At 44.9% G+C, this 12,555-nt stretch overlaps 1 protein-coding gene across 1 annotated transcript; it reads right to left on the bottom strand.

Annotated features, from left to right (window-relative positions):
* Nucleotides 1-330: 330 nt before the first annotated feature.
* Nucleotides 331-11,282, bottom strand: LOC114445059 (chitin synthase-like). Its single transcript, XM_028420008.1, is given in 23 exon segments — nucleotides 331-480; nucleotides 563-771; nucleotides 850-960; nucleotides 2,781-2,793; nucleotides 5,945-6,153; nucleotides 6,232-6,342; nucleotides 6,422-6,486; nucleotides 6,562-6,584; nucleotides 6,671-6,845; nucleotides 6,918-7,187; nucleotides 7,264-7,443; nucleotides 7,516-7,684; nucleotides 7,772-7,887; nucleotides 8,054-8,254; nucleotides 8,330-8,675; nucleotides 8,753-8,927; nucleotides 9,007-9,150; nucleotides 9,250-9,345; nucleotides 9,429-9,612; nucleotides 9,687-10,680; nucleotides 10,754-10,942; nucleotides 11,039-11,174; nucleotides 11,253-11,282. Coding segments are annotated over 23 exon segments (4,236 nt in total). The 5' UTR covers nucleotides 11,276-11,282; the 3' UTR covers nucleotides 331-383.
* Nucleotides 11,283-12,555: the final 1,273 nt, after the last annotated feature.

Raw genomic sequence — 12,555 nt, 5'->3', positions numbered from 1 at the left:
ATGAAAATGATTATAAGTCATTGTAGTTTTAGTGTCCTTCATAGACTTTATATAAAGGTGGGCGACATGATCAGTGAGGCCCCCTGGTGGCTGGCTGCAGTGTAGGTCTTTCTTCATGTTAGTGGATGCAACACAAACCCAGCTGGTCTGTGTTTAATCGCTCATGGTATAAAAGCATGTGTATATAACTACACATTGTTAGCTAAAAAGCAGAGGTAATCATTCAATTTTATCTGTTTAAATTATTAAAGAAGCTGCATTTCATTTTCCTTCCCTGCCATGTCTTTCTTTTACTTCTTAAGAAATACTTTATTAATCCCACGGGTATTAAATATCGATTAAAGATATATAGATATAATAAAGATTAGAAATGGAGTAAACCTTTAATGTGCTGTATCCCTTGTTGTAATTACCATTTGTTTCTTCTGGTCTTTGGTCTCAGTGTCCACAAAGGCCACATAATGAATGAGGGTGTAGATTCTGGATGGAGGAGGACAGGAATGTTACATTTAAAACACACACTGGAAGACTGTAGAGGGAAATAGAAGTCATTCGACGTTACCTGTGGTAAAACATGGCCAAGAACTGGACCAGGACCGATAGAGCAAACCCCAGAATGAACATGAAGCCGATGGGTTCGATCTTGTTCATCTCTCCGTTGACCCCAAGTGTGGAGTTGACCTTTGGGAGCTCGATGTACAGGTTGGAGATCTGGAGGAAGAAGGTCACCACCAGCCACAGAGCATTGCAGAAGAAGAAGGCGAAGTTGATCTGTGTGGCAGCAGGAGAGGAGGAGGTTAACCTATCTGCACAGGCTTGCTGTTAGAGGAAGCTTGGATCGCCACACACCTTGTTTCTCAGCTCTCGCAGTTCGTTGGCGACCTTTTTTTGTCTCTCTTTGTCGTTGGGCAGAGGCTGCAGGTACTTCTCCTGTAGCTCCTTCCAGAACGTCTCCTCCTCCTGCAGGGAGAGGAGCATGACATCATTGCATCCTACATATCAGCACCGTGAACAGCAGAGGCAGATGATCAATACACACCTGGTCCATACATGGAGACCAGGCAGGCATTATGAAGAATAGATCTTCCACAGACCACATGAAGAAATTAATGCATCTAATGTGGCTTGCTCAGTCTAAATATACCAGGTTCCTATACCTGCCATCTCCCTAGATGCCGAAAAGGCCTTTGATAAGGTGGAATGGTGGTTCTTTTCTGTTTTGTTTTGCCCTGCTCGTCTCCTGTTCCTTACCTTCAGATACGCGAGATCTGCTGGGCAGAGCTGTGGCTGATCCTACCTACCTTGTCCAATCCTCTCTTTCCGGGCGGATCTCTCTCTCTGACTTCAGTACCAGTTCTTTATGTACCTCAAGTCGTAAGCAACCAGCCTTGTACCTTGTCTGATTCCTAGTTCTCATTGACTTACCTTGTTTTCCTTGTTAGGCCGCCAGCCACACCACCCAGCTGATCCTCGCTCTGAACCTGGACCTTTGTTTTGCCCTTGTGGTAGTTTTGTTTTATGGACTAAAAGTTTTCACCCTTGTGGTAGTTTTTCTTTACTAAAGGCCGTTAACCTACTCCTGGATCTTCCTACTGTAACTCCCTGTACATTGGAATTGGACAGTCAGAGCTTTATCATCTGCAGCTGGTCCAAAACGCAGTGGCTCGCCTTCTCACTCGGACAGAAAAGCGCAAGGACATCACGCCAGTGCTTTCCTCACTTCACTGGCTACCGGTGAAGCACAGAATTGATTTTAAGATTCTTTGATTAGTTTTTAAGTGCTTGCATGTGCTGGCCCTGGATTATTTATTAGACCTCCTGGTAGTGCATTGGCCCTCCAGAGCTCTTAGGTCTGCTAACCAAATGGCTCTGGAGGTCACCTCTTTTAAAAACTAGAGGTGACCAGGCCTTCTCAGTCATGGCTCCCACTCTGTGGAATGCTCTGCCTCTAGCTGTGCCGTCGGCAAATGGCCTCAACATTTTAAATCTCTACTTAAGACTCACTTGTTCACCTTGGCCTTTGCCTAAGTATTTGCAGATCCTGGGGATTTTATGTTTCATGATTGTATCTTTGTTTTTATTATATTTTATTGCACCTCATCTCTTTTATGTATTTTATTAGTTTGATTTTTTCCTTGGTGGGCGATGCCCTTATAAATGTGTTATATAAATAAAACTGACATTGACATTTACATTTATTTCTGTTGTTTGTTGTTTTCATTGAATTATATTACAGTTGCACTGATAACTCGCCTATGTTTGCATTTCTGTTTTTTTTATTTGTGGGGAGACAGTGGGGTTTTGCAGGCACTGAGCTTGTAGGGACATGGGGGTAATTTATGCAGCAATCCGCCTGCGACCTATGTGGTGTGTTGTGGCGCCTCTCCTTAGAAAGTAGTTGCAGGTTGTTACAGCCTAAAGGACAACATGGAGGAAAGGACATGTCCTTGGGAACATTTTTGGAAATACACAACACCTGATACACTGGAATTAGAGGCTAAACGCAGCATTCTCTTGCACTTTACTTAATGGACTGGATTTAAAGGATGTGGATTTCTTTTTATGTGAAATCTGCTTTGATTGTTTACTTTTATTTTTAGTGTTATATGGCATGTCAGAGATAGTCTACACCACAAACAAAACCTAATTGTTGTATTGTGACCCTATGTTCATTTGTATATATGTTTCTTAAAACTTAATAAAGATTTAAATAACAAAAAATACACACCTGGTCCAGTGATCCCTCCTATAGTTGCATGTCAGAGCTGATTTTCTGTAACTGTGAGACCCAACCTACAGAAACAGACAGGAAGACATGAGATGACATCACATTCGTTTGATGTGATTGCTGTGCGCCCTCTTCCCTGAACATTATCAGCTTGTTAGGCCAGGTAACCATGACTGTGCTCACAATTTACAACACAACTGCATTGTCAACCTTTTGTGTGTGACGCGGCTGCGTAGGAGGGCCGTATGAGGAGTTCTGCACACACACGTCTTGCAGAGTATGGTACCTCCGTGCCGAAACTAACGTTTTTTTTTACTCTTACCACCTGTGGAGCGAGTTCTCTGTTCTCGTGGAGTATGGAACAGCCTTTATGGGCAAGGTGCACGTGCATCCGCAGTGACATCTTTTTTGCCCTTATTATGGAACTGGAACCCAAAGACAAAGGTCTTCCAGGGCCAGAACTGGACAAGTCCCCATTTTGTCACAACCTGGCTCATAGGACAGACAAAAATGAAGACCACACAAGACTGTATCTAATTAAGAAAATGTAATCAAACAAACTCAAAGAAAACTTAAAGATCTTGAGAAAAATTAGTAAATAGGTCAGTAAATCAGTAGTGTGTGTAGTATCGTGTTGTGTGTGTGTGAACTGCATGAGTGGAAAATAAATCAAAACCAAACCAAATCTCACAAAATCCTGAAGAAAAGGAAGGCAAGCCTCTGACAGCTCAGGCACAGGTCTATATATAGTGCAACCAACAGGTGAACAGGTGTCAGCCAATCTTCCTGATAGACCACTCCAAGGTCCCAGCACACTGCAAAACCCAAAGTGGATTTGAGGACTGTCTCTGGTGTTCCTCCCGGACCCAAGAAGGGTCCGCACCCTGGACTTATTTGACTATGTGGGACCCTGAATGGTTACGTTTTGATTCCTTTTTTTATGCATAAAATCATTCCTCAGGTCAAACTCTTTCTTTTTTTTATTTATTTTACTCCAAACTGGGACTGGATCAGACAGAGATATGTCTAATCACACACTGCACAAATTATACAGAAATGCACCAAAGCTTTTTCTATTTGACACCAAGTTCCGGTGAGGCATGACTGATCAAAGATAACAAAGGCAGAAAAATCAAATAATATCTGATTCATAAATAAAACTCTTCTTCCTGGTACAGAACCAGGAAGAAGCCCATCCATCTGTGCAGAGTATATGGATTAGCCTATGTGGTATACTTTTGGTGGGCTGGGAGACATCCATATGTACACAGATGTGTGGGTACCTTCTCTGGGTTGGGAGACGTAACCTCAGATTTTTAATGACTCTAAAAATGAGAGATTTTACACATACACACACACACAGAAAGACTACCAACAGAGGAGGAGGCTGAGACTTTAACTCAATCTCTTTATGTTAACTTTAATAAAAGGTTTGGAAACATTGATCATTTGTAAAGACTTGACGTGAGTGATGACATGAGTGATGAACAGATACTGTGATCATGTAGATCACAGTATCTGTTCATCACTCACGTCGTACATTTAATTTCAAGGTAAGACGATAGAAGCAAAGCATCTGCAAGGCAAGGCAGCTCTCTGTCAAAGATGTGAACATTGTTGTCCTCAAAGGAGTGTCCTTTCTCTTTGAGGTGGAGGTGAATGGCTGAGTCTTGTCCTGAGGAGGTGAGCCATTCTTCTGTGGAGTGGTTGTTTAGTTTCTCCAATGTACCGATCAGAGCACCCCTCACTGTACTGGTCTGCATATATCACATTGCTGATTCTCCCTGGGAGTTTTGCCCCTAGAATGAACCAGTTTCTGTAGCCTCGGTTGTTGTCCTTCTTGCTGTTCTTGGTGGGTCTTGTTTTTGTGGCTTTGATTGGTGTTCTTGAGGAATTAAAGGTTTTTTTTTCTGTGTGACTGTCCCTCACAGTGTTACAGCCATAATTTAAGGCAAAGCAATAAAACATGAAAGTGACATTTTTTCTGTGAGATTAAACGGTCATCTCTTTGGTATAAGTTTCGGTTTTTTGATTGCACATACTCAGACCAGACCAGACCAGACCAGAAAAGACCAGAAAAGACCAGAAAAGACCAGACCAGACCAGAAAAGACCAGACCAGACCAGAAAAGACCAGACCAGACCAGACCATGCCACCTGTGCATGAAGCAGCAAGGCTGGGCTTTCACAGCTCATTTCTACAGACACAAAGGGTCACAGCTGGAGAGAACCTCTGTACCGTCAAAGAGGCCAAAAAACAGACAATTTGTTTAAAAAATATATTTATTTTCAGTATGTCATAAAAAGAAAATGACTAGAAATTATTGCACATGTGGTCTGAGTTCTAATGTCCTCCTTCATAGACTGTATATAAAGGTGGGCGACAGCTTCTGATCAGTGAGACCAAAATATTTGTATCGCCCCCTTGTGGCTGGCTGCAGTGTAGGTCATAAACCCCCTTCAAGTTGGTGGATGCAACACAAACCCAGTTGGTCTGTGTTTAAATGCTCATTGTTATCAAAGCATGTGTATATAACTACTATAACTACTGTTAGCTAAAAAGCAGAGGTAATCATTCAGATTTAAGCTTATTCAACTTTATCTGTTAATTCAATTACTAATTTCCTTCCCTGCCATGTCTTTCTTTTACTTCTTAAGGTGTGAAACCTGAGTGTAGAGACGTACAAACATTAAGAATTCTCCCTGATTTCTGATAGTGAAGTAATTAGGTGGCCTTCGGCATAAAACACACATAAATTCAAATATTCAGTTCAGTAAACTCATCCATTCAATAAAATACTTTCAAAATAAATATGTTGCTCTTGGCTAAAAATTTGTAAAAATATAAATAAGACATGAGCATCACACAAACATGGTGCAAAGTGCTAAAAGGTTCTTTGGTTGTGTAGACAGTTCTGTGCTGGTTGTGGAGACTTTCAGTGCACGGTGACTCCCTGTGGGTCAGAGTCCTGCTGGGAGGAGACAGAAGAGGTGTTACTACACTATAATACGATAAAGATTAGAAATGGAGTAAACCTTTAATGTGCTGTATCCCTTGTTGTAATTACCATTTAATTCTTCTGGTCTTTGGTCTCAGTGTCCACAAAGGCCACATAATGAATGAGGGTGTAGATTCTGGATGGAGGAGGACAGGAATGTTACATTTAAAACACACACTGGAAGACTGTAGAGGGAAATAGAAGTCATTCGACGTTACCTGTGGTAAAACATGGCCAAGAACTGGAGCAGGACCGACAGAGCAAACCCCAGAATGAACATGAAGCCGATGGGTTCGATCTTGTTCATCTCTCCGTTGACCCCAAGTGTGGAGTTGACCTTTGGGAGCTCGATGTACAGGTTGGAGATCTGGAGGAAGAAGGTCACCACCAGCCACAGAGCGTTGCAGAAGAAGAAGGCGAAGTTGATCTGTGTGGCAGCAGGAGAGGAGGAGGTTAACCTATCTGCACAGGCTTGCTGTTAGAGGAAGCTTGGATCGCCACACACCTTGTTTCTCAGCTCTCGCAGTTCGTTGGCGACCTTTCTCTGTCTCTCTTTGTCGTTGGGCAGAGGCTGCAGGTACTTCTCCTGTAGCTCCTTCCAGAACGTCTCCTCCTCCTGCAGGGAGAGGAGCATGACATCATTGCATCCTACATATCAGCACCGTGAACATCAAAGGCAGATGTTCAATACACACCTGGTCCAGTGATCCCTCCTGTAGTTGCATGTCAGAGCTGATTTTCTGTAACTGTGAGACCCAACCTACAGAAAAAGACAGGAAGACATGAGATGACAGCACATTTGTTTGCATGTTTTTGCAGACTTTAGTGGACGTACCTGTAAAACAGGGCTCCACCTGCCTGAAAGAGAAACAGAATTAAACTTTATAACATCATTCAGGCTTTGTGTGACTGACACATGGTATTTTTGAGTCTTTAGACCTTACCCCTGCTCTGCCTCTTGGATCATTGTGTCATCTACAATGGTGTTTAGGGGTTGAGGTTCAGGCTGTGCAGGCTCTGGAATCCTGTCTTCCTGGCTGAGCTGTTCATACTGAGACCTTTGGCAGGACTTTTTACAGCATTTGACCCACGACAGGAGCCGTCGGACAGTACTCTCAGCTGTGTGAGACCAAAAAAAATCTCAGTTCAATCAGCTCAAACAGCTGCAGAGCTAGAGGACACAAAGCCTACCTGTGGGTGAAGATGTTTTCGGGGTGGGTGCAGCAGCCCCAGCAGTAGGTGTCGTCTCCCTGGTTCCCCAGGAGACGTTGTTCATGTTGACCATGGAGTAAATTGTGAGCAGGAGGTAGGCGCTGGGGATGCAGATGATGTAGAGAAAGCCGTGGAACACTAGAGAAAATTCCTGAGGATGCATTATGGCAGTGATTATGTAAATGAGGGCCATGGCGACGACGAACATGCTGCTGGGTGTCAGGATGGTCCCGTCCTTCACCATCGAGCCTGAGGGAAGATAAAGGTGTGAGCAGGCCGGAACATAAGCCAGACAGATGGTTCTAGCTGCTGGAACATGACTTACTGATGATTGACATCGTCACCACCAACATGAGACATGCATAAAAGATGCTCATGACTGCTGCAATAGTGATCTGAGTGTCAGCCTTCAGCTTGAAGCAAAGGCCCAGGTAGATGGCAGGAGGGATCACGGATATGACCAGAGCGTCCACAGAGCGCAGCCCAGAGACGAAGGACAAACCACCTGCAGGACATACCGAAGTTTACATGTTGCTCAGAAACAAGGAGTCATTCACAGTGAGCACAAAATACTGACCGGCAACCAAAAGGCAGATGGTGGCTGGGCCCAGGATGGATGAGACGATGGCAAAGAGCTGGTAGAACATGAAAGGTTTGGACATGGATGTGTTCTTATGGGAAATAATGTTGGAGGAGCCCAGCAGATCCACCACATTGGCCATTGTGGACGGCCCCCAACGCCGGCGCTGGAGGTTACACATGAACATCAGTGTGACTCTCAAGGCAGATGTTTGTGGGTGTGTCATAAGCTGACTGATGCCTCCTGCACCCACCTGGTTGTAGAGCTCTTTGAAGTCCTGCGGCGCGTTGGTGTAGGCGTCAGACGCGGCATTGTACTCCACTCTCCACCCCTGCTTCAGCAGCAGAGTGCACAGCCAGCGGTCCTCACCTGTAGGTGGAAGGGGAACAATATTATTCATCGCCTGATTAGCAAGCAGCAAGCTTTGAGACTGAGATATGAAGCCCAGGCAGAGACTGCCACAACCACATTATTAATGAACTGACTATTAAGAGACAAAAATTGGTTTTAATTCTTTATGTTCAGTGTCGGTTACCTTGGTCATATTGGATGTAGTGGCTCGCCTCCACAGACGTGGTGGAATATGTCTTCATCACGTTGTCGTCCATCAGCGCCTCCGCCCTGAACAGACTGAAGCAGCCAGGGCTGCAGAGCACAGAGCCCAAGACATGCTCGGCGGTCTTCTGCAGCCAGTGGCTCACAGCGTACTCAAACTTCTGGAACCAGACAGCAGGACCTGCAGAGGAAACCCAGAGACATTAAAATCCATCTACACTCATTTTTCTGCTGTTTCTATTTAGATTGTGCCAACCTGAACCCGTGGGGTGAATCCTGCCACATGCTGCACCAACGCGAGGGTAGACTTTCAGCCGGTCGATGAGCAGCATGACAGCAGCAGGCTGGAAGTCTGTGTCTCCATCTAAGGCCAGCAGGTAGGTGTTGTGCTTCTCTTTCTGAGGAAATGTAACACAGACGTTTTATGTCCCATTCAGAACATCACATGTGTTCATGAGCATCAGCTTTCACCTCACCTGGACCTCCTTTCTGAGCCGCTCCTCAGCTCCCTGATTCCAGGATCCATCTTTTTTCATGAGCATCCAGGACTCATAATGTTCTTTCATGAGCTTCCAGCCCAACAGATAGTAAAGGTACATCACCTGAAGAAATCACAAAACATGTTTACAGAGTGGAATCAGGTTGCTGTAAAAAGTGAATCCAGTTTTCATTTTCCCACCTGAGACCACCTCTTCTTGTGGCGGATGAGGTCTTTATCTTTGAAGTGAACTATGATTTTTCTCTCTTTAGGCATGGTGATGACAAGTCGACCTCCGTACGGCGTCTTTATGACCTCCTGATCTGGGATCTGTTGCTGCTCACTGAAGAAGGTTTTGTCGATGTTCTGGAAAATGCTGGTGGCAGAGGATTGTGTAGTCGGTGCGTTGTACTGCCTGATAAATGTACGCCTCTGTATTTAAATATGTGTCTTACCCATAAACTTCTACGAAGACCTTCAAAAGGTTCTCAGCATACTCGTTGAGGCCACGTTCTGGACTCCCATCAATGTCTTTGAACGCATCGTCAAAATAGATGTGAGCTTCGAAGTCAAAATGTTGTCGTTTGTACTTGTCCAGCCTGCAGCACACACACACAAACAAACACACACAGACACAAGGTGTGAGAAAATCTGGGTCTGTGGATGGTCTGATTTTTTTTGAGTGAGGTGTAACTTACCTGAAAATTGAGATGATGATGTTCATCATCTCGTCGTAGGTCTCATGCCACATGGTCGCACACAGATACAACATCACCTGATCAGGTTTACTGCAACTGGAGAGGATACAATCTGGATTCATTAACCAAAGAAAAACAAATAAAGACCTTACAAGCACCACACACACACACACACTTACGGCTTCTGTTTGTTGTTGGTCTGGATGTCAAATCTGGTGTTGAGCAGCAGAGACTGCTCGATGAAGGCTCCCTCGTACAGCCTCCTGCTGAACAGGTCTTGGGTCCTCTGGATGCGGTACACATTGAGATGCCAGACATGGAGGGTTGCCAACACGAGACCAATCCACCAGGACACAGCTGAACCTGAAGAAAAGAAAACCTGGATGAAGCTTCTCTAAATGGTCACAGGTGTAAGTGATGCTGCTCTGGCGTGTTACCTGTCAGTAGTCCAAAGCCAGCCATGCTGGACATGTCCATGAAGCACAGAGTGTGAGTAACATCCAAAACTAGATCCTGGAACACGTTGCCGCTCAGGCTTTGGTTTCTCCCGACAACAACTGCATGACAGTAGTCTGTGAAGCTGCTCACAGTCCCGTTCAGCCTTATTATGGAATCCTCATAGTAAACAATGACAGGGGTGACAAACAGAGCCATGACAGCCAGAGAGGCCAGGTACAGAGGCAGGATGAAGCACCGCCGCAGGGCGTGCATCTTACAGGCTACCACCGCAAACCAGTGGCAGAGAGCCGAGGAGACCAGCTGCACCCCAACGATGGAGGCTATAATCTTTATCTCACGACTCGAGATGGAGGTCACACTGCTTGTCCAGTCCATTCCGGCCAGAGGGACATAGGCTCCAAGCACACAGGCGGTCACTATGATCCTGAGCAGGCTGGAAATGATGTGCAGGGTGTTCTGGCATTTTGTCAGGTCCTCACACAGATCCTGGAGCCGGGTGGTGCGGTTGTTCTTACTGGACTGTTTCATAGAAGCATTGCTGCTGCTGGTGTCACTGGACTCTTCGTCGTGAGAAATGTCCCTATTCTCATCAGACTCCTCATCAGAGACGCTGATGCTTCGGCTCTTGCAGATCACTCTCAGGTAGGTTTCCCACCAGTTGAAGGACACCAAGATGGACCCACCAGTAGCCAGACCAACCCAAATGCACATCTGGGTATTAGAAGGATCCTTCATGATGTATGAGACGAGGAAGAGGACGTAACCCAGTAAAATAAGGATGAAGGCGATGATTGAGGGCAGCAGGTAGCAGTTCCTTTCCTTGGCAGTGCACTGCGCAACCAGCTGTAGGAGCGCAGAGAGGATAGCTACTCCGTTCAGTATTGTAACGTTGGTCACAATGTTCAAGTGCGGCATCGCCACCATGGTGAGAATCGCTGCACCAGCAGCCACCAGGAACTCAAAGAAGACAACCTGAAGGTGAAGACGAGGACATGAGAACAGACTTAAGACACCTGGCAGGCTGTGTCAGAGGAGACTCTCTTACCAGGGCAGCAGTGGTTTTTCTGGGCAGCTTTGAGGATTTGTAGCACGCCTTCCAGACACTTTTGAGGAACAGAAAGACACTGGAGGTGACCAGAGAGCAGCCGATGCAGAGCAGGGCCAGAGGTTTGTGCTCGGCTGGGAGGGTCTTTGTGGCGTCGTTGGACAGAGTAATGAGGAGAAGAAAGGAGGTCTAGAAAAAAGACACGTTGTCAGGAGAGGAGGTGAGCCTCTCTCATTGGTTCCTGGGTGTTTATTAATATGAATAAAATCAAGAATAAAAACAAACCTTGCTGCATAATGCCAATCCGAACACAAGGAGAGCTACTGTAAATAACGTGAAGGCTTTCAGGAGTTTGATTAGTTTCCAGGGCGTCTGCTCATCTTCGATGATCGGAACCTGTCGACACGTGTCCCACAGCCTCCTGAACAGAACCACAAAGTGTCAAGATAGATAGATAGATATTACTGCACTACTACTACAAAACATCATGTGTACTTACTTTGGTAACTGTCTGTCCTCCATCACGCTGATTATGGATGCTGAATGCCCTCTCACTAAGGGTGGTGCATTAATATAACACCTGTATGACTCACCTGCGCTGGAAGCCCTGCTCTCCACCCGAAGCACCGCCCACAGGGTGCAGGTGAGCAGGTGGACGTCATATTCCAAGAAACTGGAGCATTTTTTTTTGTGTGGATTGACACAGAAAACTGACGGTTCACTAAAAGACTTCCTTCTGTGGTGCTACTACATCTTTATTATGATGTCAATGGTAGCTGTGTGTCAAGTTTTTGGCCTACAGCTTCCAGTGTTACATGATATCAGGAAGTCACAGGAAGAAAGAAGATCATTTTTCTTTGTTATTGTCCAACATACAAACAGTGTGATCGCAGAGAAATTGTGGCATCACAACATTGTTTTCATTCAATGCCTCCACAGGATTATCAGCATTAATCATTCAGCTGGTATCATAAGGGTTTAACACCCAGCAGAGGTATGAAAACCTGTCCGCCATTTTTTCCTTTCAGGTTGCTGACGATAAATAAACATGTATAACTGGCTTTGATTCACGGTTCAGAAATAACAATGCTTCAGATCAGATAAGTTTACTGGTAACAGGAGGGTTCATAAAAGTAGGAGTTCCAAGACTTCCTCAGAAAAGGTGACACCCTCCCAACATATGATCCCTCTGGGACTCCTGCTTTGTCTAAAACCTTTAATTCCCAACAGCACCTGGTGAAGTGTAGCAGCTACAGAAGCAGGAAACCTCACACAATATGCAGATTTATTAGCATGTTAAGCAAGAGATAGCAAACTAATCAAATTCAAACCCTTGGGTCATGTGTTAAATAATGTCAGGGAGGTCGAAGAGCCTGTGTCAAGGCACAGATCTGGGGGGGGGGGGTGATTAGGGTTAGGACCTTCTCCAGAGTTCTTAGGTCTGAATACTTCAGGATCATAATGATTTATATTGGTCTACAGCCAATCAGGATGCAGAACACAATGCGCTGTAAAAACAAGCATGCAAAACTGCACAAAAAAAAAAGGTCAACAAAACAACGTCACAGGTGGCCAGGAAGAAAATGTGGCAGTAAGCAAATAAATTAAAATATCACCTGGTGAAATTCAGCAGCTATAGAAGCAGATTTATTAGCATGTTTAGCAAGAGATGACTTTGGACCTGTGACAAACTCAATCAAATCAAATTCACAAAACAAAATCTTTCCGTTCTGAACGAGAATCTGTTGATTCATGATTGGGTTGATGTTCCACAGAACCATGACTAACTACAAAAAGACTAG

The sequence above is a fragment of the Parambassis ranga genome, chromosome 2 (assembly GCF_900634625.1).
Source record: "Parambassis ranga chromosome 2, fParRan2.1, whole genome shotgun sequence".
In the NCBI taxonomy this organism is placed as follows: Eukaryota; Metazoa; Chordata; class Actinopteri; family Ambassidae; genus Parambassis; species Parambassis ranga.
Note: the sequence above shows the minus strand (reverse complement) of the source record. Positions and strands in the feature narration are given on the sequence as shown.